Below are 26,899 nucleotides of genomic sequence, written 5' to 3' on the forward strand. Positions count from 1 at the left end.
GAGCCACGAACCGGTTTATTAGTTCGTGGGGTTGGGAGAAGAATCAGATGAAGTAGATAGCTAGTTTGGATTGTCTATGTATCAATCTATCTATATATTGTGTGTGTTTTTTTTTAATATTATTGTGCTTTTGCTTTATAATAAATGAAAGCATCAATAAGTTTGGTTTTAATTGTATTTAGTGCACTCTACCTATATAAATGAATAAATCCATCTGTTAAAGGGCAAAAGATCACTTGTCATATGAAAAGAATCAAAAGGTGACATCTTTTTAACAAATATTTCATGTGTTTTTAAATAATTTTTATGTGTCGTGTGATTTTTATCGGGTGGTTGTAGTAGTGACGGAAAGAAAAATTATAACGAGTTATTAAAAAATATTTTTCTACCAATTAGAACTAAGGAAACATGATCACGTTCTTATGTTTCTTTTAACAAAAATTCGATGAATTTATGTGACAAGTTCGAAAGGGAAGTGATTTTTACAACAGAGGACGAGTAAGTAACATGTAAGAATATGTTATTAGGAGTGGCATGCTATTGGTAATATTTTACTCATTTACGATAAATAATAAATAAAAAGGCTATTACATATCAACAAAAGACCCAAACCCAAATTTTGTTGTCCACGCGCTTGGTTCCATCTTGAGTGTCCAAGTTACAATCGAGCTGAATTTCTAATTTCGTTTGCATTTTGTCTCCATAAGTATCTTGAACCGCAACGTTGCACGGATTATGTATCTCTCTCACAAGAAAAAGAAGAAACTCTCTCTCCTTAGTCCTTCCTTTCTCAAATGACTGATCGAAGCCCATATTTACACATGGATTAGACTCCAGTAAACAACCAAAAATGTTTAAAGATGTCACACGGGCTTAAAACGTCCTAAAATGCCCATTGATACTTTTTAACTTATTTTTATCACTGGAAATTCTGGAAAAGAATTTCTTGTGTTTTTTATTTATTATTATGGTAATTATGGTGCACTCCAATATCAAATTTAATCATCTTATTATTCTAATAAAAAGAAATTCGAGGTCATTCAATACGTGAATCATGGGACCTTATCAAATTTTAAAACTCTAATATAAGATAGGTCACTTAGACTATGTGTAGCATTACTTTTCATTCTTGGGCGTTATATGTCACGTGACGTTCAGTTAGAGTTATGGTTTTTTTACAAAAACATGGTGTAGTCATAACTTTACACCTCTGGGTGTTATGCGTCATGTGGCGCCCAGTCACTTTTACACTTTTTTGTTTTTTTTAAATTTTTTTAAGAATAATCAAATAACAATAATATTTTATTAAATAATATTACATTAAAATAAAATAAAAACGACTCGTCTCCATCGTCTTCACCTTCGCCGTCTTCATCGTCTTCGCCCTCCTCGTCGTCGTCTTCATTGTTGCCCTCGTTTTGATTCTCATTTTCACCAGGCAAACGTCGATTCATCCAAAGATGTTGGACCAAATCCCCCTTTAGTGTGTTATGTATCTCTCTTGATCGCACGAAATCCGAATTTTCGAGTCTTTGTTCCATACTTGCTGGAGTTCGTGGTGGATCCAAGTCCGATATGAAAGTTGGACATATTGCTCTTCTCTCGTCCTTGATGATCATGTTATGCATTATTATACATGCATACATAACACATTTCATTCTTTCTAAAGACCATAGACGACAAGATTTTTAACAAAATGTCATCGTTGTTGAAGAACCCCAAAAGGGCCAAAACACCTCTATATATCTTTTCTCGCAAACTCTTGTACTTTCTTAAAATACTGTCTTTTTTCATCCAATGGGTCTCCGAATTTTTTCACGATTATCGCATACTCTGGATATATTCCACCACCTAGATAGTACCCATGTTGGTAGAAGTTATCATTAGCCCAGAACGAAGCGACGGGAACGGTCCCAGATATGTAACTCTCCATCACAAGCGACTGTTCTAAGGCGGTTATGCCATTGTTGGAACCGGGAACACCAAAGAACGCCGACCAAATCCAAATGTCGTATGAAGCAATCGCTTGAAGGCTGACCGTTGATCCCTTTTGGTCACCTCGTGTGTATTGACCTCGCCATGCAATTGGACAATTAGCTCATTCCCAATTCATGCAATCTACACTCCCTATCATGTCGGGTAAACCATGCACCCTTGTATGGGCCTTGTAAAGACGTTGTAGATCGTTCCAATTGGCTCTCTCAAATAATGTGGTCCATATAGTTTCAATATTCATATATTTTACTCAACTTTTATATAATAATTGATTAAAGTAAACAAGTGATATAATTATTTAAAAAAATTGAATCGCACCATAACAAAAATACTCCAAGGTGTCCCGAGTTGTTTTATCGGTCATCTTTAAATACTCGTCGTTGATATCGGCAGTGTTTCCGTGGGCGAGCACGCGTATGGCTGATGTAACCTTCTGAATAGCAGTGAATCCTAGTGTCCCTCGACCGTCCGACTTTTGCTTAAAGTAATCAAGCTCACGCTCCAAATCATTGGTGATGCACATAAATAAATTTTTAGACATCCGAAAGCGACGCATAAAGGTCTTCGGATTCTTGTATCTCGGCAAGTCGCCAAAGTAATCTGCCATCAACCGGTTGTTGGCTTCGGTATGATCTCATTCGATATATGCTCTTTTTAAAAAGCCGATTAAGTTGTCGCGAGGCAAAGCAATAACCACAATTATTTGACCTGTAATAACTTTTCTCTTTATCAAATTATCAGTCGTTGGAAGCCGGTTAAGAAGAGCTCGCCATGTTACTAAATTTAAAAAGGAACCAAAGAATTCCATTCTTAAGTGTTACTATCGGGGCATCGGTTCAACTTGGTACAACAACTTTTTTCTTCTATTAATCCATCAAAGTTATACGTTTAAAGAAAATGTGTTTATATGTTTTCTTAGATATTTCTTTAGAAATCCATCAAAATTCATAATCCCTTTCATGTAGAATTTATGTATCGTGTTTGTATTCGAAAGAAAGTGTCGATTTCAATTCGTGGAAATCTATAGATGTCTAATTGATCTTGAATATGATATGCACAAATATATCTAAAAAACTATAGTTACCATTCATCCGCTTCCGACCATCAACCAAAAAGTGATAGCTACCATTTACCAGCTTCCAGCCACTAACTAGTTTTGCAAACATACCTTACAAAAAACATTGATATTCAATTACTTGATGGATCTGTTCTTTTAGAACTCTTGATTATTTATATATGTTTTTTTAGTAGGAACATAACCGCGTTTTCTCATCCATATTATTATTATTGTTATTTTTGAGATCTAATCAAAGTTACCAACGTCGGTGAAACCTTTTAGATATCTTTTTAATTTTTAATTTAAGGAGCCAACCTTTTTGTGTTTGTTTTTTAGGATCGGACGTTTCTATAATTAAGATAAGCCAGATATGCTTATATTTTCTGTTCTGCTTTGCAATTAATTTAGTAATTTTGATTCAAGAATTGCATCCATTGCAACATCATATCCATAAAGGATATTCACCTTTTTAGATTTAACTTTTATGTACATGTGATGATAAATTTAGTTCACTCACATGAATATATATATCATTTCGAACCAGCATTTATTAATAACTAGGGATGTTTCGTTTATTTATAGTTAAGATAAAATCAATCAATTAATCATACCCAGTTAAGTCCCACCAACAGCAAAGCTATAAGTAGGGTCTGAGGAGGGTGGGATGTAGGCACACCGTACCTCTATCCAACAGGATAAAAATGTGGCTTCCAAAGAGACCCTCAGCTCTGAAATACATATATATGAGGCAATATAAAGTAAATGAAATAGTAATAATAATAATATTAATACAAATTAATAATAATATTAATAAAAACAATAGTAGTAATAATAAAATAATAATAATACTATATGGTGTGTGACCAAAATAAGGTAAACAGACGCCATAAGGTGCTCCTTTATCCCTAAAAATCTTTAACTTTAATCTTACTTCTCCGAGAATTCCTATCTCAAACCATGTCCTCGGAGAGGTTTAGGTCTATCAAATCACGCCTAATCCTCTCATCCCAAGTCAATTTAGGTCGTCCTCTACCCCTCCTCCCCTCTATAGTCATGTTTTCTACGGATCTAACAGGATTCATCGAATGTCTTCTCTTCACATGTCCAAACCATCTCAATCTCCACTCTCTTATCTTGTCTGATATGTTCGCTACCCCTAATCTCTCCCGAAACACAACGTTTCTTATTCGGTGTAACCTTGTGTATCCACACATCCATCGTAGCATTCTCATTTTTGATACCTCCATCTTCCGCACATGTGCCTTCTTGATGGCCCAACAATCTGTTCCATAGAGCATTGCAGGTCTAACTGCGACCCTATAAAATTTTCCCTTTAGTTTAATTGGGAAGCTCTTGTCGCATAATATACTTGTGGCTGCTTTCCATCTGCACCATCCTACCTGGACTCGATGGGTCACATCACTGTCTAATTCCCCATCGCTCTGAACAAATGATCCTAGATACTTGAACTTCGTTACATACGGGACCACCTGCCCTTCAATGGTGATTTGTGCGTCCTCATTGTCATTTACCCCCCCCCCCCAATCACAGTGGAGGTACTCCGTCTAAGAGCGACTAATCCTTAAACCTTTTGCCTCTAAGGTTGATCGCCACCCCTCTAACCTCGTGTTTAGATCTTGTTTTCTTTCAGCAAGTAACACAATATCGTCTGCGAACATCATGCACCACGGTAGCGTCCCCTGAATCGATTTTGACAACTCATCCAAGACTACTGCAAAAAGATACGGACTCAACGCTGACCCCTGGTGAAGTCCTACCTCTACGGGGAAAAAATCAGTATCCCCCACGGGTGCCCAAACACTCGTTGCGCTCCTGGTATACATATCCATAATTATCTCTATATATCTCCTCGGTAGTCCTCTACCCTCTAAGCACTCCCAAAGCACCTGTCTTGGGACACTGTCGTATGCCTTTTCAAAGTCAATAAACACCATATGCAGGTCACATTTCTTCTCCCTATACTTTTCCATCAATCTTCTTATAAGGTGTATTGCCTCTGTGGTGGAACGCCCCGGCATGAAGCCAAATTGGTTCATTGTAACCTGAGTTTCCCATCTAAGTCTAACCTCAATCACTCTTTCCCATAGCTTCATAGTATGACTTAGTAATTTGATTCCTCGGTAGTTACCACAACATTGGGCGTCTCCTTTGTTCTTATATATAGGAACTATGAAGCTGCTCATCCACTGATCTGGCATCTTACCAGATTTGAGGATAATATTGAAGAGATTAGTTAACCACATGACTCCTTCCTCTCCCAAACACTTCCACACCTCGATGGGTATGTTGTCTGGGCCAACCGCCTTAGCCATTCCCATCCTCCTAAGTGCAGTCTGGACCTCTTCTTGTTTTATCCATCGGCAGTAACAGTTATTCGGTTGTTGTCGTTGGAATGTTGTGTTGTCATGTTCTTCTTGGTAAGCTCTCCCATTGTTAAAAAGATTGTGGAAGTCGGTTTGCCATCTTAGCTTGATGTCCTGCTCCTTGACCAATACATGTCCATCTGTATCCTTTATGAACTTCACTGGCCCTAGATCTTGCCTTCTACGCCCCCTAGCTTTGGCAATCTTAAACATAGCATGTCCCCCCTTTTTGTTTCTAAACTTTCATACATCCGTTTATAGCCCGCGTTCTTTGCTTCTTCCACCGCCTTCTTCGCCTCTCTCTTGGCCGTTTTGTAGGCCTCCCTCAATTCCGCTCGCTCCTCCTCACTCGTGCACCTAATAAGCTCCCTAAAGCATCTTTGTTTTTCCCTTATCTTGTCTTGTACGACCTCATTCCACCACCAAGACTCCTTCTGCCCACATGCGTTTGCTGTTGTTACCCCGAGAGTCTCCTTTGCTACTTGGATAATGTTTGTCGCCATAGCTTCCCATATATGAGTTGAGTCCTCATTTTGTCTAGCTTTGTAAGTCCTGAATCTGGATCACTACAATATGATATCAACCAAACACGTCAAATATGCAGAATCTAGTTAACGTGGTGATTCAAGAACAATATGAATGAAGAACAAGATGAACATGATGTAATATGGTTTCAATGCATACGATTTTATTAACAATAAATCGTCTAATACATAAACTTCACACTCACTATTATGCTCTCTAGATGGTGGCTCTCAAATTATTGAACTTCTCTCAATGTGAACAACCTAAAACCCTATACAAGATGTTCTATATATAGGGAACCAAACAAGCTGGCCCAAACAACCAAAAGCCCACCGAGATCCCACATACGCAGCCCAAGCCCATATTACATACTCAACCCAACAAACATAGAACTAAGTACAAACCACAAAATATGGACCCAACAATCTCCCCCTTGGTTTGTAGCTTCGTTCTTGTTTATTTCACTTCAGACCAGCCTAACCGAAATTCATAGGGATTTCGGTATTATACCAATGTAGTTCTTCAACTCGTCTTCGTTTACATCACTTTAGTCTTGATCATGTCATGGCCCTTTGATATGCGTCGTTCTAACCAATTTATGACCCAACAATCTCGCCTTTATACTGATGCTTTCAAGATCTTCAGAATATTTACTTGAACATGATCAGCAAGTTCAATGATCAGCAACATCAGCATCTGCATCCAATACTCTGCAATCTCCCCCTTTTTGATCGCATCATCCAATTTTCAAGAAATCAGTCTTGAAAGAACAATCAACTTTGATAGAAAGATCAACCAAAATATTTTTGAAAACAATTAAATAAGATCTATTTATTTTAAATAAAACAAAATAAGATAGACATATTTTTGTAATTTTTTTTATTTTTTCCCTTTTTTAATTTTCTCGAGAAGACTTGAAATGAGATCATACCAGCTAAACCAAATATAACACATTCTTAATGCAGTTGTTTCGACAAGAGTAATCAAGAGGTAAAAAATAAAATATATGAAATAAAATAAAGCAAAAACAACAGATAAAACAACTTTAATCACCCGGTCTTCTTGTAATTTAGCAAAAAAATGGGATCAAATTTCTGTTTTTGATAAAAATGACACCTTTATGAAAAGATCCGAACATGGAATCATATTGTTTAAGGTGCTTTCACAAAGATTCATATTCAGCATTATTATGACATAAAGAAACAGGTTGATAGCAGGTATAACGAACTTAGCATGATTTTCATTGCATCAGTGATATGAATTAGGTTCAGTTCGGCATAAAGCTTAGATGGACATCACTCATGGACCTGTGATGCCTCCTATCTTTTCTCAAAGCGTATTGGCTTTCCCCAGATCACCCCAATTTGACTCCAACCCCCTGGATTTGGTTTAAAAACTTTTAATGACAGAACTTATTTATTTGATTTTTCTTTTCAAATTTGCAAACATATTTGAGGTTGAACGTTGGACTTACAGTTTAAATTAACAAGTCTTTCATTCGGGATGTTAAAGGACTTATATTATTGTCTCCACCCCTGTAGTTCTGGTATTAATCCTCATGTTTGTGTTTTTCTTAAAGCTTGTGAACATTTATCAAGTTTTGGTTGATTATATATTTAAAGTAATTTTGTTCACATTTGTTCTTTGTCATTCTCAATAAAATACTTCATTTTGGGAACCAAATACCAATGGGCTCGTGTATGACTGGGTAATTGCTTTTCTGCCTATCATTCGGAGAGATGTATCTGGAGACATGCACATTTCTTCAAAATGACTATCCACAGTAAGTTTAGCATATTTAGTTTATATCACTTCAACTTTTACGCATCATGGAAAGCTACCATGTAACATCCTGAATATTATAATGATAAATAAAGAAAGTTACGTTTAGTGATTTCGCGTTATTAAGTAAGTAATACCGAGTAAAGAACGGATCATGGACTTAGATTGATTAAGATGGATTAAGGGTAATGGGCCTTAGGTCCATGAGCTTTAAGGGATATAAATATCCCCTTAAACCATCCTAAAACCCTAACTATCATTTCCATCTTTCATAAATCTCTACACACTCAAAAACACACACATACACTACACCTCATTCGGCCGAGAGAGAGAGAGAGAGAGAGAGCGGATTCGAGTCCAAAAATTAAGCCGACCATTATTAGATCTTCAATATACGAGATAACCAAGCATACCGCGACCGCACCTAACGTATAAAAGGTATGTTTTGATCCTAAAGATTTCGTTTTTATAAACGTTTAGTCTTGAAACTTAGAACGAGAGTAGATCGGGTATAAACGAAACATAAAGTTGTAAACTTGATGATAAATACGAGTGTAATGAACCCGAAAATGGAAACGGCTCGATTAATGAACCCCTAACATTAGTATTGAACGTTTTTACCATAAAGGTCCAAACTTTACGTCATTCCGGGCTAAGTTTTACCCAAACAAGGCCATGGGAATGATCGCAGGACTTGTTAACGCCATACCCATGGATTTCTCGGTAAAACGATGATGATTTTGGGGATTAAGGATGAACAGCGGCTGCTGCAGCACAACTTCGCCTACAAGCGAAAGCAAGTTCGCTTGCAAGCAAGTTCGCCTAACTGGTAACTTCACCTAAGGCCAAGTTCGCCTAACTGATAACTTCGCCTGGTGACAAGTTCGCCTAACTGGTAACTTCACCTAAGGCCAAGTTCGCCTAATTGATAACTTCGCCTGGTGACAAGTTCGCCTAACTGGTAACTTCGCCTAAGGCCAAGTTCGCCTAACTGATAACTTCGCTTGGTGACAAGTTCGCCTAACTGATAACTTCGCCTGGTGACAAGTTCGCCTAACTGATAACTTCGCATGGCATATGTTCGCCTAGGGTTAACTTCGCCGAACACTAATTTCGCCTATGCTTAAGTTCGCTTAATGTTAAGTTCACTTATTGTTAAGTTCGCTTAATGATAAGTTCGCTGGAGTTAGCAAATGAGAAAATAAATTAAAAACCTAATGAAAAATGTGTTAAGACAGTTAATGGAAATAAAATTTTTTCAAGTTGACCTGGCAGCTCGACCCCAGCCAGAGGCTCTGCCCCTTGGACCCTGCTAGGGGCTGCCGCCCCTAGACCCCACTGCCAGGGGCGCTGCCCCCGGACCCCCGTTCGTCGTGGGTTATATAAAGATAGAAATACAACATGAGTAGTAGTAGTAGTTAATTGATACATGTAAATATTATACAGTTAGCCGTGCACAGCTCAAGAAGGGAATAACGATTAACGGAGAGCGTAACAGGATTCAGGTGAGTTTCTAGCCCCATTTATGTGTTATGTTTTCGGGGCTGTGTGCATACTCAATATGTTTGTTAATACGCTTATCCTAAAAGATAATTGTATGCCTTATGTGAATAATGTGAAATGTATGAATGATTGCCTGAGGGTACGTGAACGATCTTCGGATATTGCACGTACTGTCAGGTTGTAACGCTATGTACAAGGTAAGTATGATATGTATGCTTATGTGTATGAATGTGATAAAGTTAATAAAAGAAGGAAAGGATGGTTGTATGGTTGTATGGTTACGAAGAGGGTACCGGGCCCTAATAATACTCGAGGTATGATGTATGGTTGTATGGTAACGAAGAGGGAATCGAACCCTACTAATATTCGAGAACTAGGGAACCGAACCTTACTAATATTCGAGGAAAGAGGGTACCGAGCCCTAATAATACTCGAGGAAAGAAGGTACCGAGCCCTAATAATACTCGAGGAAGGAGGGTACCGAGCCCTAATAATACTCGAGGAAGGAGGGTACCGAGCCCTAATAATACTCGAGGAATGTAGGGCGTAATGCTCTTTATAACGTAAGATATGAAAGCAAGTTAATACAAAAGAAAGTATGAAAGTATGAAGTATGAAAGTATGAATGAAAGAATATAAGTTTGTGTGTATTGTATAATGTATGATTAACTACAACTCACTCAGCGTAGCTGACTTTTAGTATGCACGCAGGTGAGCAGGATGAGGCAGCTCGCTTGAGGAGACACGTGGCACTGAATAAGAGGCTGGCATCGGAAGACTCAAGACGTTTAAGTTTAACGTTTTGTTTATTTTGAAAGACAAGATGTTGTTTTAAGACAAGATGTGTTTTGTTATGAAATGTTTTATGAAAGCTTTTATATTCCGCGAATGTTTTAATTGACTCTGATATTAGAACTGCGTTTATGAGTAAATCCAACACGAAAGTAGGGCTACTGGTAACGGGGCCTTACATACCATACAAATCAATTACTGTTCTAGAGCCTTTTAAGCTTAATAACTTTACCCGTTAGGCACACAGAAACAATTTATCTATCATTTTCCAAAGGTTAGATCAATTTTAATTTGAAAATATTTGAAGCTTCTAAAAAGCTTTTAACCGAATAATAATATCACTTCCCATAAAATTACAAAAGACACACATGTTAAGAACTCAGTCACCCCGGTTACTCTTCAGTTTTCAGGTAAATGGCTATCCCGTATTACCACTAGTGGTTAACAGGACCAAAACACATATGAAAATACGTGTCCCTCCAACTGGAATTACAGACATAATTTTAAGTGAAAGAATTCAAAACACAAAAACACATCACAATCGCCCCGTATGCTTTCAGTCTTTAGACAAATGGCTATCCTGTGAATCTACAAGTAGATCACCGGACCAAACATATACAAGTATATGTTCTTCAAACTTGAGCAACCGACATAATTTTAAGCGAGAGTGAAGTTTGAAAGACATAGACAAAACTTTTTATAAATTAAAATTTTTATTTTTATTATTATTATTTTTTTTACACAAACACACTCTTTTTAAATTTTTTAATTTTCTCCCCCTAAATTTGTGCAAAAATTTTGACCGAAGGGAAAACTTTTATGTACAAATTTAACCTCAAAAAGACTCAATCATCGAAACGTAATATTTAATAAAAAACTTTTATGAAGTGTGATAGTCAGCTAACCGATGTACTATCGTTTCTCAAGCACGTTCAAGTCATTTTCTCATAATTGGGAAACAAAATATACTATACTTGAAAAACTATACGTGAACATATTTTTGTATTTTTTTTTTAAATTTAAAAATTTAAAATCTTTTTGACTGATCAATCTTTCATGCCAAAATGATACAGTTACCTTTTATCTTCAAGACATCATCTTTCCATTTGTGAGAATCTCCCCTTAGGAATAAGCTTATTTTGAGATTTTGCATCTTTGCGAGTTGAATGTCTGGAACAAGCCTTTTAATATACAATGTATTCCCTGATTTGTTATTACGCACTTAAAGAGCAGATTAAAAACGTTCTATCACCCTAAATTCCCGTCCAGGTCAACAAATAATCCATTTCATGGTTTAAAGATTTAAAAAACAATGGATATTTGCCCTGTCATGTGCCTGGAACAACGCATTTAATAAACAATGAATTTTTTGTTGTTCCTACACGCATAGCGGGACAGTTGGACATAGGAACCCAAGTCATAAATGTCTTGGGGTTCCCTTGAGCTTCAACATATGTGACCTCTTGCCAACTCATATCTTTCCCATCTTTAACAGAATCATTTGTCATTACAGATTCTGTTTGCTGAGTTTTAAATTTCCATGTTTGTCTTGGTTTAATGAAATTTGAAAGAACAGACTTTGGAGTGGAGTAATTTGAATTCAAATTCGAATTCTTAGAACTCTCAACACTCTTTGATTTCTGAAAATTTATTTTTCTTTTAACAGTTTCTAAATTATTTGAGTGCAAACCTGTCATATTAGCTTTGAATCCTTGAGTATCTGTGACCCGTTGTACAGATACTCGTGGTTTTCTAAAATAAGCATATTGTTTAACCACTGGATTCGGTTGAAACCGGTTACCCTTCACCTGAGGAGCTTGTCTATTAGCAGCACGGTAGTGACACTCCTTTGCCAAATGCCCGCCTTTCCCGCAGACGAAACACGCCTTCATACTTCTTCTAGTGTCAGCATAAGCACTAGCCTCATGTTGGAATTCTTTCTTATGAAAGGTTTTTCCATTCTTCTTTCCCTTTGGCACAACCTTCTGATTTTGCTTGTAATAGGGAACATATAGACGATGAACACAATTTCTGGCAATATGTCCTGGCGTGCCACAGTGATAACTTGTTTGTCTCTTCATATAAATGGCACCCATTGATTTATCAACATGTGGGGATCCGGAGGATCTATGAGGACGAGACTGTTCTTGTTGTGCTGATTTTTTACGTGCCTTCCCTTTGTTGCCACAACTCTGTGTATTATTATTAGTACAATTTTGAGTTGTGGTGTCATCTGAGTTTGATGACACGTTAGAAAATGATTCATTTTCACTAGCCTGAACCCCTTTACTATCAGAAGCAACATCATTTGCTCTAACAGAAGCAACATCATTTACTATATCTGCACATGAAGTAGAAGCATAAAAATTGTTCACACATTTAAAAACAGGCTTGATTGCCCCTAGGGATCCTGATCCAACAGCTTCAGATTGAACATATTTACCATACTTCATGTCTTTTATCTTTTCCTCATATTCTTTGGTAACAGGGGTAGGGACATAATTGTGGTTGTAATGTGGGGGAACTTGACTGTATCCTATTCCCTCACCTTCATTTTCCTTCCACCACAATTGGTTTTCAATCATTAAGTTAACTACTTTACTGGAACCCTCGAATTTTTTAAAATCAAGTTCAGCCTTTTCAAACTTACTAGTTAGATTTAAGATTTCTAACTTGGAAGCTTCCAGTTTAGCAGTTAACTCAGCGATTTCTTGTTTAGCATCATTATGGTGACAGCTCTTTATGCTAAAATCAGACTTAAGTTTTTTAATATCCTTGTTTTGAGATTCTATTTTGTCTAGAAAACCCTTTTCATTCTTCTTAAGTTTAAAATTCTCTGATTTTATTCTTTCCATATCTCTAGTTAGGTTATCAAAATGGAGCTTATACATTTCTATTTTCTCACCACAATTTAAAGAGCATGGTTGAAAACGTATCTCAGACGAACTCATTTTCCCGCCAAATTTTTTCAAAAAAAAATATGATCGCCAAAATTCTCAAGAAGAATGTCCCAGTCAAGAAAAGTGTCTAAGAAAAATTTCGTTCAAGACAAATTTTTCCGAATTTCCCGCTAAAATTTCACCGAAAATCACCCGAAAAAAAAAATGTTTTTGCCAAAATTTTCAAGGATGGATTTTTACTAATAAGGAGTATTCTGGAAAATTTTCGTTCAAGAAAATTTTTCCCGCCAAAATATTTTTTATTTTTTATTTTTACTTCTTGGCCGAGAACTCCTTTGACCGAAAACTCTGGATATTGACCGAGATCTCAAACAGTTGACCGAGAACTCAAACAGTTGACCGAGAACTAAGAATTTTGACCGAGAACACGCGTTGACCGAGAACCTGCTGGCCGAAAACTCAAAGCTATCACCGAAAACCTAAAACTTGACCGAGAACACTTCTGGCCGAAAACTCAATACCGAGAACACCCTGCTTGACCGAGAACACAAAGAATTTGACCGAAAACTCAAGATTTGGACCGAGAACTCTTGTTTTTGGCCGAGAACGATGATTACTTGTACAGCAAACTAAGATTTTTGGCCGAAATCTCTCAATTTCCACCTAAAACAAGCAGAATTGCCCGAAAACAAGGTTTGACCAGATGAGTTTGGTAATAACTGATTCCCTAAATTAGTCAGTTTGTTTATAACTAACTGTTTTGGCCAAAAGATTATATAAATTTGTCAGTTTGTTTATAACTAAGATATGTTACCATTACGTTTTTTAGGAGTATCACCATTACGATAGTCGACCTGAACAGTCATATGATCAGCCTAGCACACTCGGGTTACCAAATTTAAACCATGTAATATATGTTTAATATAAAGTCGTCATTTGATTTTTAACTAATACATGTTACCATTACGTTTTTCAGGAGTATTTCGCTTACGATAACCAACCTAAACAATTTTACGGTGAGCCAATGTACCAGTTACCTATTGGCGGGTCGGATTATGGAGCCCAGTCGTGTTCTTCGTACCACGTACCAGTAGAGGTTTCACGGTATAACGAGGGAAACGAACATGTTGGGGGGAACCCAGATGATGAAGATAATTATGATGATGATTATATACGCGAGCCGACGGTTTCATATAAAACAAATAATGTAAGACACCATATTTTTTGTTTTAGTATTATTATTAGTATTATTTGTAATAATAATAATAATAATTATTATTATAATAATTATTAGTGTTAGAATTTATTATTATTATTGCTATTGTTAGAATTATTAATTTAATTTTATTATTATCATTATTTAATAATTATAGTTATTATTATTATTTATAATATTTATTTGTAACTGGTTTTAGATGTTTGAGTTGGAGGAATGGACCAAAAAGAGAGGACGAGACCATGGGTATGTTATTGTGGTCCAACGGTCAAGGACAAATAGTGTGGACCTTGCATGCAATCGTGGAGGGGAACCCAAACTGAGGGCCACGATTAGGCGTACCGGTAGTATCAAAAAATGTTGTTCATTTAAACTCCAAGGCAGGCACGATTCGTCAGGTAGATGTTAGAGGCTTGAAGCGGTAAACGAGGCACACAACCACGATCCCATTGTCTTTGAGGCGGGTTACGCGGAGCTTCGGAAAATGACCAACGATGAACTTGATCTGGTTACGTATCCCCGCGATCGATCTGCGCCCGATGGACCAATCCCGCTGCTCGAGCATGCATATCGTGAAGTCGTTTATAGGGCCTGACGGTGCCAAGATATACCGTCTCGTGACCAGGCAGTCGGTGCGCGCCCCTTACGTCTATGTGAATTTAGTCGAGCCTGCCCTGATAGCAGCAGCGGAGGTCCATGTTGTCGACCAGCTTGTCGGCGAGGTGGAGGATGCACGTTGGGACACAGATGCTGATGTCGACGCACATGAGGTATGCTTATTACATTATCGTTTAAAGTTTACTTTTAATTCGTTTATTTTATTAATTAGTTATTTTTTTTATATTAGCCACCACCGCAGCACGTCCCTTGTATTTATCGGGCAGTGCGTTTGGATCTTGGCATTGACGCCAGGTTACAGCACATGGAGCGGGGGATGCTAGAGATGCAGCGGGTGCAGCTGGAGATGCAGCGGTCGACGCTACAGTCCCAGCGTCAGATTGGTTTGGTCGTCAGTTACCTCGACGCTTCTCGGCGTGATGAGAGGTATGAGATACCACCTCCACCTACTTTTTACCACGAGGCGAGCACGTCGGGCGTTAGTCGCTGACGGGGCGACGACGTGGACGACCACGTTGATGTTCACGATGCGGCGTTTACGGCCTCCGGCATCGACGACACGCCGTTTTTATAGTTTGTATATATTTTGTTTTATTTTGTACAAACTCGATGTTTTGTATATGATAATGTTTTGGTTTGATGTATATACTTGTTTATTGTTGTTTTAAAAAAAATTTGTTATAAAAACACATATTTTTAAACAAAATTATTATATAAAAACAACAAAAAAAACAAAAAACAAAATTAAAATTAAAACTTAAAACATAAAAAGAAAAATGAAAAACATAATAAGACAAAAGTTGGTGGGGGGTTTTACTAAAAAAACCCCTCAATATGCCCCATATAGAGCTATTTAAGGCATATTGAGGGGTTTTTTAGTAAAACCCCATGATGTCTCTAATAAATCCCTAATTATATTTTAATGAAGAATCTAGTTGTGACAATTGACCTCTCTATAATTATGATTGACTAGTATATTTTGTGATCCAACTAGGTGTAGGGTTTAATTATATGAATTAAGTTTGTACAATTTACTAGACATGATTATATATATAACTTGATGTTCTATATAACAAATGATATAACCCTAATTAATTACATAGTCCAATACAAAGTTATAAACTACAATGTCTACACATGTATACAGTTTACCATTGGCACTGCCACAACTTATATTCAAGAAATGAAACACTAGACACAACTTGTTACAACGTGTTGGAGTTTTGAGCCGTTTTACTTTGCACTTTATTCAGGTGAACGTGCGTTGCTATTTCATTTATGTATATTGGTTTTTAATAATCTCAACCATCAAATCATCTTTTGATTGTTGTCGGTCTCAAGTAATGAAATGGCTGGTGAGACTCCTCCACCTTCTAACATGTTTGCTTCCAGCGATCAACGATTAACGGAAGCGTAACACTGTTAGTCCCCGTTCGTCGGAAAAACGTTTTCGGCCGGAAAAGTTCTTTTTGCCTTAACTCAGAAAACATTTTTTGGACGCCCGGAAACTAACGGAGTTACGCTTCCATTAGTCGTGGATCGTTGAAAACAAACATTTTAAAATATGAGACTGTCATCAGCTATTTAGTAGTTAGAACAGACAATAAATAAAAGGTGATAGTTTTAATTATTTAAAACCAATTTACCTTTTATTTAGGGGGGTGTTTGGGATTCCTTATTTTACCTCCTTATAACTTTTCATTAAGTTAATAAGTTACAAAAGTGTAACTTATGAAACTTTTCCTCTCATGATATAAGCAATCCCAAACACCTTATTACTTTTCTAATAGTTTATAAGTTATAAGTTGGTGAAAATAAGCAATCCCAAACACTCCCTTATATTGCCTTTTTGACTTTTGAACTTTTTTTTTCTTTAATTAACTTTGGCTTTTTAATTAGAGGGTTACATATATTCTCATCGTGTTTTTTTTAATTGTTTTCCATTTTTACTTGACTTGTTTGATATTTATTTTTTCCAATTTTGACTCGTTTTTTTTATTATAATTTATGTGTTCTCTTACTTTCAGATAAATTTTTTGTTAGAAAATTTTGTACATGCATAATTACATATATACCTCACAGGTTACATGTCAAATAACCTTTTTAGCTTAAGTGAAAGACCAAACGGGTTGAAAGTGTGTTTTTACAACCTTCTAAATATTTTTATTCAAAGTTTATGTTAATATTATAAATTTGCAATTACATGTGTTTTGTAATCATAAATTCACAATCACCTCGTTACAAAGAGTTTTAAATATAGAAAAAGTGTTTATGGATCAACTAAACCCAACGGTATGTTTCACTCCATACTAACAAATAAACACGTTATAAAGCCTGCTTCGCGTCGTGCTTGTCAACAAGTAGCTAGTAGTTATATTATTATGAAAAGTTATACAACCGTATCATTAGGTAAACGTCGAAATAAAAGAGTTCCAAAATATTAAAACATGAATTCAAAGTTTGAAAGTAATGTGCTGATTTATCTATAAAAGTTGCTCAACACTTAATTTGAATAATCCAACCTTTTGACAAATAACACAAATGAGACTAAAATTCCAAGAAAAGAATATTGAACACTTTCACAAATTTCCTTTGTATATTTTTGAGCTAATCTAAAAATTGTATAGTAAAAAAAGAATAAATTCCAATCCTATAATCCTAAAAACTCTACCTTCCTGTTGACAATCCTTGATCAACTGTTACCGAAACAGTACCCGAAACCGCAACATCCGACTCAATAAACACCTTGTTGTTCGTAATATTGCGTAGAACATAATTCGGGAACACGTTACGTTCACTCGTCATCATCGTATATTGCACGGATTTTATATGTCTAGGAAATAAAAGTATTTGGTTAAAATCCACCGTCCACGAGGTGCCATTACCTTGCGTGGCACCTCTAGCAGCGGTTGCCTTCAAGTTCATCCCGTTAACATTATTATTGTCGACAACAGCTTGATCAATATTATTAAACACGCCATTCTTTTGATCGAGTTGAACAATATCGATCCCTTTATTTGATCCCGAAAACATGTTATCAACAATGTTTACCCCGTTCACAACGCCACGGATTGACTTCAAAACAATAAATGCGTCACCTAGGAAGAAACAACCCGAAACATGAAGTTGGACCGGGTCTTCAGTCACAATCCCCGTATAGTCAAAGTAAGAATTTACTATACGAGTTTGTGTAAGACCGGGTAACTGTAAATATACCCCGGTCCCACCAAACCCGGTGGCCTTATTGTAGCAATGTACTCCATTAATAATATTAGCTTGGCCAGATATTATTATCCCGGTGGCGGCTGAGAAAATGACAACGTCAGTGATGGCATTGTCGTTTCCAGCTAACCGGATAGCGGTTCCTGTGAAATTCCGCTCGTGGCGGTCCCCACCCGCAGTTATGTGTTGACCTAGGAAGGAGTTACGAATATAGGTTTCGTGACCGGATTGTACCAAAATGCCATCGGTGATGAAATGTGTTATGTAACAGTTGTCGATGTTTGTTCTTAGAGCGTTGATTACTTGAATACCTCCTCCATGATAATTGCAATCCAACATTATATCTCTAAATGTTATGTATTCGTAGTTATATTCCGAAGATGATGGTGATGTTGATGATGCTGATGATGCTGATAGATCTATGAGATAACTATCGTTTGTGAAATTTTCCGATGCTCTCAATGTCCCACCTGATATCTATCAATAACAATCATAGGTTTAGCATGATCAGATATGTTTTTGTAACGTGTCTAGAGATTAGATTAACAAGGACATATATATAGTTTTGTCTTTTAAGTCTAAAGGAACGTCAAGTTAATAAATAAATTATAAAGGCATGCAATTTGGTCAATAACATATGAAAGTTCTTTTAACATATGTATTTTTTTTGTTTAATTTCTTGCTTTTTATTGGAACATGTAACTATTTGATGCAAGATAGTTATCATCCTTTTGCATTTAAATGAAACAGATTACATACTTAATTTGATAAAAAATAATAATAAATTTATCAAGTGATAAAAATGATATTTTACATGAATAATGTAAACATGTTATATCAGTAATTAAAAAAGGAAAATCACCATGATAACCAAATTAACCAATTACTTTAAATTTTAAAACAAATAATCACATAGTTTATCTTTTAAAATATCTTTTTTACCGTACCAATTGTTATAACTAATGAAAACATGTCACGTGAAAAAGAACGTAATTTTGCACCTATAAGCACACAATTATCGTTAAAAAAAAATTTGTGTGAAAAAAAACATACTTTTACACCTTTATAGATGATATAGGTGAAAACATGTCTTGGTGGCGTAAGTCTGACACAAAAAAAAGTATGTCATGCCATATGGTACTTGGTTTAAAATATTAAAAGTGAAAATTTTTATTACAAAATTAAGAGAGAAAATGTGGATACTTCTATATAAAAAAAGTTCCCTGTTTTTTTATTATAAAAAAATCGTTTGTCGTCCAATTAATTTTTAATTTAATTTTCACGTTTTATAAGAGTATTTGAACAACTCTAGTAGTCAAAATATTAGTCTTGTGGAATTAATATTATCAACACTTTTTTAACATTTTTCAACTTTGAAACCAACTTACCACGACATTTCCAATTCCGGCCATGGGAAACTTGACCGGGCGGCTAATCATGTAAATCCCACCTTCAAGACTTATTTGCACGCCACCATGGTTAGCTATCCCCTCCATCAATATCCCATCACGTTCCTCCGCCACCGCATCCGCTATCGCGTTCAGAATCGCGTCCGTGCTATCCGTTTTCCCAGTCGGGTCCGCCCCGTATGAGCTCACACCATACATACGTGTACTCAACACCTACATTTACATTTTAGTTAACACCATTCTTATAAAATATTATCTTTATGATATGATATGAAATATTAACAAAATAAAGATTTTGAATATATACTTACCGGATTCGATTGAGAAATCGTTGATTGGAGGTCTTGTAGTTTGCGTATATGGAGGTTGTAATCATGCGTTCGACTTGATATTGAAGGGTTTGGTGTAAATGAATATGTAATGTAGACATGGTTTACTAGGATGAAGAAAGTGGCAAGAAGAAATAGGTTTTTGAGGTTGAACCGAATGAGAGCCATTGTTGTTCTTGTGTGTTTGATTCAAAATAAGAAACCATTGGGGTCATATATATACATATGTGTATATAGGCGTGTGCATATGTTTAATGATGTTAATGGATAAAGATTTGGACATGGAAAGAGTGAGGGCTAACTAAGATGCCAATCTTATTTGATATGGTTCATGCTAATGACACCCATACATAGATATATCATATACACGTATATGTGCTTATGCATGTATGTACACATATAAACTAGTGGGTGGACTGTAATTCGCTACAAGTTTTTAAGAGTTAAATATAACTCGACCTCTAACTCGATTTGTCTTAAACACTTATTATACTTAGGTAACATTATTATATTAAATGTGCATAATTAATTAATGTACATATTGCGTCAAATTAAATATTTATTAATAAATAATATATACTAATTATTAGTGATTAAAAAAACAATTTTACCATTTAAAAATGTTTTAATTATTTAAAGAATATGCATGAATTGTTGTATTATATGCATCAAATTTTGTATAACTTCTAATGTCTAAAGTTTGAAGGTTCTTAAACTATCTTTATTAAATGTGTTATATTATAATAAGGTACCGAACTATTGGACTTTGAATGTGAAAGAAGGAAACGTTTGGGCATTTTATACCATTTGGTCTCTCAAGTCATATTCCATAAGGAGAAATTAGGACTCTGGGTCTTATTTTCTAGGTAAAAAAATAAATAAACAAAGAAAGAAACGTGTAACATGAAAAACTTCCAAATGACATGATGTTATAGTACGAGTGTGGCATTAAAACCAATGTTTTGAACATCCGATCGATCAATTCAACCGATTAAACCGGACATGTCAGTGTAGCAGTTTGTTTACAAGCTAATGAACCAAACACAGATAAAAGGTTGGTTTTAAGTGGCGTTGATAACCGAAAGACAAAGGTACATGCACCAATCGATGGTGTCCCGATGGTTGAGTGTTATGTGACTTATGTCCAAGGCTTGATGCAAAACTACTATCGAGTCGGGGGGGGGGGGGGGTCTCACCGGAAGCAGCCTCTCTGTAGAGGTAAGACGGTCTACATGCATATTACCCTCTTAGACCCTACCATAGCTTTGCTATTGGTGGGATATACTGAGTACGATGATGATGAGATAAAACATGCTAGAAATGATGGTGTACTAGTTGGATACGGTTTTTAAAACATTTGTTATATAGGGAAAGGTTACATTATGATTCATGTTACATGTTTTTCAATATGGCACATTGTAGTGTCGTTTTTTTATATTCTTCTCTTTAACTAATAATTACTGTAGGATATAATAGAAGTAAGATTATAAAAAGGTGTTATTGTTTTGTGTGTGCAAGCAATATACTCCTTTAAAGTTTGATAACGATGATGGGATTGTGTAGAAGGTATTCTGAAATCTGACTTGTAACGAACAGCATATTTGTGTGCTACGAAAACCAAAATTATTAAAAAGGGTTTGTTTGCATTAACGGTATGTTTTTGGATTTGGTTGATTCATGATGGGGTTGTTGGTTATGATATATAGATGCCTTTCTTCCAACGTTATTAAAATCTTCATCCTTACGTCACCAAATTAAATCAAAACTAATAATAACTTACTTTATCAGTTTGGACTTTGGTTACATAACTCAGATGTTATATCGGTCAAGTATGCTTTTTTCAACTAAATAAAAATATACTTTTTATGTGACAACCTAAATGGACAATTACATTAATATTTTGTTAAAGGAAATTTTAATCTTGGTGTTACTAGTACAACACATCAAAATCGATGGTACTGGATTAATTTGCTAGTATGAAAACTGTTAGAATAGTTGAAATTCATTTCGTAAACATATTAAAGGTTTTGTCTAGTAGATGGCTGAAGTTGTAGTTGTATATAGCTGATTTGAAAGCAGAGGGGCTAATGTTGTTGACTGGAATTCTCTAAGGGTTAAAAGGGAGGTTTGGTGATATGTTAGTGAAGAGAAGTCAATTATTGTGTTTTAGCCCTCATTTTCTGCATTTTAGAAGATATTATTGTGTTCTTGGTAGCTGAAGAAACACGGATCTACTTCTCTTAACGGGTCTTAGATCCAATGGGTCTACAGGGTAAGATAGGGTTAACTGTCAATACGATATGAACTCAATTCCTAAAGTCCAGTGACGTGAACCTGCAAAACAGACACGGTGAGCTCATTACGGGAAGGACAAGGTGGGGGGTTTTCCCGTAACCACCCTCCGGCGTGAGAATAAGTACAATTATGACGAATATAATGCACTTAAGAAAATAGTGATAGTGTAGTGGGAGTGAATATGAATACCTCATGATGATTGAGAAGGTATTTATAGCCGAAGGGTGTGGGAAGTTGATTGGGCCAGCTGTCCATTTGGAAGATGCTCTCGTAACCAACTGGACACATGTCCTCATACGATAGGCTCAGCTTATACGTTGCATGTGCATGTATAACAACCAGGACACGTGTCTTCATATGATAGGGTGGTGGACAACACTGGCTATGTGCACGGTTAAAACGGCCTTGCCAGGTGTTCTCTTCTGGTTGGTTGACGGATCACGTATTGCTCAAGAAAGTATCTTGGTAGATCTTTAGAATGTTACTGGTTAATGGCAGCTGTCCCGGGGTATTACCTCATAGTTATTTACGCGGACGAATGTTTCGTCTTGAGGATGACTTTTGAGGATGCCAGGATGCTTCCGCATGTAACATCTTAAAATTTATAATGTTAAATAAAGAAAGTTACGTTTAGTGATTTCGCGTTATTAATTAATTAATGTCGAGAAAAGAACGGATCATGGACTTAGATTAATTAAGATGGGTTAAATGAGAATGGGCCTTAGGTCCATGGGCTTTAAGAGCTATAAATATCCCCTAAACCAACCTAAAACCCTAAACCCTCATTTCATTTCTATCATAATCTCTACACACTCAAAAACACACACATACACTACACCATATTCGGCCGAGAGAGAGAGAGAGACATCCGAGACCAAACCATTATTAGATCTTCAATATACGAGATAACCAAGCAAACCGCGACCACACCGAACGTATAAAAGGTATGTTCTTGACCTTTAAAGTTTACGTAGTATTGAACGTTTTTACCTTAAATGTCCAAGCTTTATAGTATATAAGGGATGTATATACGAACGAAAACGGTTAGGGAACGTAGGGGGTGATGTCGAACCATAACAAGGGTATTAAAATCGCTAAAATGCTTGATAAAAACCAAACCCGTAGCTAACCTGAACAACTTCGCCTGCAAAAGCTTAACTTCGCCTTCAAAGCATAACTTCGCATTCAAAGCTTAACTTCGCCTACGGCCAAGTTCGCCTAACTGATAACTTCGCCTAAGGCCAAGTTCGCCTAACTGATAACATCGCCTAAAGCTAAGTTCGCTTAAGGTTTAACTTCGCCTAAAGTTAAGTTCGCTTAGAAAATAAATTAAAAACCTAATGGAAAATGTGTTAAGACAGTTAATGTAAATAAAATTTTTCCAAGCTGACCTGGCAGCTCGACCCCAGCCAGGGGCTCTGCCCCTTGGACCCTGCTAGGGGCTGCGGCCCCTAGACCCCGCTGCCAGGGGCGCTGCCCCCGGACCCCCGTTCGTTGTGGGTAGTAGTTAAGACTAGAAAGATGATATGAGTAGTGATAGTTAATTGATACGTATACTTGTTATACAGTCAGCCGTGCACAACTGAAGAAAGGGATTACGATTAACGGTGAACGTAACCGTGTTCAGGTGAGTTTCTAGCCCCAATTATGTGTTATGTTTTCGGGGCTGTGTGCATACTCGATATGTTTGTTAATACGCTTATCCTAAGAGATAAGTGTATGCCTTATGTGAATGATGGCTTGACGGTACGTGAACGATCTTCGGATATTGCACGTACTGTCAGGTTGTAACGCTAAGTATAAGGTAAGTATGATATGTATGCTTATGTGTATGAATGTGATAAAGTTAATAAAAGAAGGAAAGGATGGTTGTATGGTTACGAAGAGGGTACCGGGCCCTAATAATACTCGAGGTATGATGTATGGTTGTATGGTAACGAAGAGGGAATCGAACCCTACTAATATTCGAGAACTAGGGAACCGAACCCTACTAATATTTGAGGAAAGAGGGTACCGAGCCCTAATAATACTCGAGTAAAGAGGGTACCGAGCCCTAATAATACTCGAGGAAGGAGGGTACCGAGCCCTAATAATACTCGAGGAAGGAGGGTACCGAGCCCTAATAATACTCGAGGAATGTAGGGCGTAATGCTCTTTATAACGTAAGATATGAAAGTAAATTAATACAAAAGAAAGTATGAAAGTATGAATGAAAGAATATAAGTTTATGTGTATTGTATAGTGTATGATTAACTAGAACTCACTCAGCGTAGCTGACTTTTAGTATGCACGCAGGTGAGTAGGATGAGGCAGCTCGCTTGAGGAGACACGTGGCACTGAATAAGAGGCTGGCATCGAAAGACTCAAGACGTTTAAGTTTAATGGTTCGTTTATTTTGAAAGACAAAATGATGTTTTAAGACAAGACGTGTTTTGTTATGAAATGTTTTATGAAAGCTTTTATATTCCGCGAATGTTTTAATTAACTCTGATATTTAGAACTGCGTTTATGAGTAAATCTAACACGAAAGTAGGGCTACCGGTAACGGGGCCTTACACCGCATGCCTTGTGAGGGTGTTTCCTCCGCCCAATAATTATGCGGGTGGACTATATGTCTCGCGGGTGCCTTACGAGGGACTTCTGGTTGACTCGCGGGTAATACTTAAGGGTATTTGGGCCTTTTTGGTACCCTACCTCTATAGTAGCTTTTGGGTGCTAGTTTATCGAGTGTTGTAGTCCCCCCCGGGCGTCGCCGATCGATACGAGATCCGCACGAGGTCTAGGAGTGCGGAATCCTCCTAGACTCGTTAATGGTGTAGAAGACTAAGAACACGATTACACACATACAAACACACGAACAAATACACGAACGGGATAAACGAATCTGCAGATCTTTTATATAATAATCAAACCACGTTACAAACCGAACATAAACCAAAACACGTCTGACCCGAGGTGAGCTCTACCTCGGGCCGTCCCACACGACTCTCCCTCTTGGTTTCTCTCTAGATAAATAAACTGATCACTAAACTCACTCAACTTTCTGGATTACTAACCCTAAACACGACACACATATATATATATATATAAACTTCACGGGCTTGGGCCTGTAGGCGAAGTTGTTACAACTTCGCCTATGGCGAAGTTGCTCTAACTTCGTACTTCCACAACGCTGAACAGAATTGCATAGCGACGGTCACAAAACATGCACCAACAGACTCCCCTTTGACCGTTGCTCTCAATTCTAACAAACACAAAAGATCATCTGTTACAAAACATGCACCAACAGACTCCCTCTTAACTGATGATCTTCTGTTTGCTCTTCAACCAGCCGTGTCTGAAACTGTCATGTAGCTTCACAAATCTACCAATCACCCAGCGTCTTCCATATCAGATCTCCCCTTCAGTGTAAGCTTCTCCGACTAAATAATTGAGGTCTTTGAAATGCATGCAACCCCGTGCCTAATTAATCATCTCAACCAATCACGTGAGTCCTTCTGACTTCACAACACGTGAAGTTGGCTCCCTCCACAACTTCACCAACACGTCGGCATACGATAAAGTTTAATCTTCAACTACTCAACATCAAGTGATCAATTTCATCACAAAACCACCTTGACAGAATCTAACACATATGACCATTAATTAATCCGAAGCATCTTCAATCACCAGGGATAACGATCAAGAACATAAACACTTTAATTCCCGATTAAATCCAACTTGTTCCAGAATTTTCACTTTAATAAATAAGCATCACGTTTCAGGATCCAATTCTCGAACGCCTTGAAAATAACATAAATAATATGCTCTGACCGCAATCTAGTAATGACGAAAACCTTTAGTTCAATTTGACTTTCTTCAGTTTGTCAACCTCGAACAACAACTATTTCATTTGCCCACAAACACCCAAATATGTGTCAATATCCAGTTTCAATCAATATCCCATTCACAACCTCAACTCCATATCCAGATTTGACACGTATTTGTTCATACGTAAGACCAAGAGATAACAAGTTTCACTCATTGTCGGAACAACGTCTTCGGTCTCACAATAATCGTGTACACCTGGCCATACAGACGAAAACTCCAAACACTTTTTTTTTTAACTTCGCCTGTCCAAAACTTCGTCTGACAGATAACTTCGCCTGAGATAAGCGAACTTGTGAGGTAGGCGAAGTTGTGAATAACTTCGCTTAACCTTATATCTTCGCCTAAACCCTAAAATTTAAGCGACAACTTCGCCTGATCCCCATAACTTCGCCTGCGGCGCTGATCGGCCAGAAACGCATCAGAAACGTGCCACAAACACCAAAACGCAGATCTCGAACCATAGCATAAGAGCCTAAGGCTCTGATACCACTTGTAGTCCCCCCCGGGGCGTCGCCGATCGATACGAGATCCGCACGAGGTCTAGGAGTGCGGAATCATCCTAGACTCGTTAATGGTGTAGAAGACTAAGAACACGATTACACACATATAAACACACGAACAAATACACGAACGGGATAAACGAATCTGCAGCTCTTTTATATAATAATCAAACCACGTTACAAACCGAACATAAACCAAAACACGTCCGACCCGAGGTGAGCTCTACCTCGGGCCGTCCCACACGACTCTCCCTCTTGGTTTCTCTCTAGACAAATAAACTGATCACTAAACTCACTCAACTTTCTGGATTACTAACCCTAAACACGACACACATATATATATATATATAAACTTCACGGGCTTGGGCCTGTAGGCGAAGTTGTTACAACTTCGCCTATGGCAGAAGTTGTTACAACTTCGCCTATGGCGAAGTTGCTCTAACTTCGTACTTCCACAACGCTGAACAAAATTGCACAGCGACGGTCACAAAACATGCACCAA

The 26,899-nt window shown here is 37.0% G+C and overlaps 1 protein-coding gene across 1 annotated transcript; it reads right to left on the reverse strand.

Moving 5' to 3' along the window:
- Positions 1-17,278: 17,278 nt before the first annotated feature.
- LOC143571097 (polygalacturonase QRT3-like) lies at positions 17,279-20,147 on the reverse strand. The gene is made up of 3 exons (XM_077056607.1): positions 19,715-20,147; positions 19,383-19,616; positions 17,279-18,471 (listed from the first exon to the last, which is right to left on the reverse strand). The coding sequence occupies exons 1-3, from the start codon at positions 19,898-19,900 to the stop codon at positions 17,440-17,442; spliced, it is 1,452 nt and encodes a 483-aa protein (XP_076912722.1). The 5' UTR covers positions 19,901-20,147; the 3' UTR covers positions 17,279-17,439.
- Positions 20,148-26,899: the final 6,752 nt, after the last annotated feature.

This window comes from Bidens hawaiensis, unplaced genomic scaffold (genome assembly GCF_021521415.1).
Source record: "Bidens hawaiensis isolate Kalapana, Puna unplaced genomic scaffold, B.hawaiensis_p1.1 tig00025194_1, whole genome shotgun sequence".
Taxonomy (NCBI): Eukaryota; Viridiplantae; Streptophyta; class Magnoliopsida; order Asterales; family Asteraceae; genus Bidens; species Bidens hawaiensis.

Bases quoted from the DNA above. Each gene is read 5' to 3' on its own strand.
- LOC143571097 (XM_077056607.1), bottom strand. From the start codon at position 19,900: ATGGCTCTCATTCGGTTCAACCTCAAAAACCTATTTCTTCTTGCCACT. The intron at 19,617-19,714 runs GTAAGTATATAT...ATGTAAATGTAG, and splicing joins CGATTTCTCAATCGAATCCG to GTGTTGAGTACACGTATGTA. The intron at 18,472-19,382 runs GTAAGTTGGTTT...TGTTATTGATAG, and splicing joins CCGGAATTGGAAATGTCGTG to ATATCAGGTGGGACATTGAG.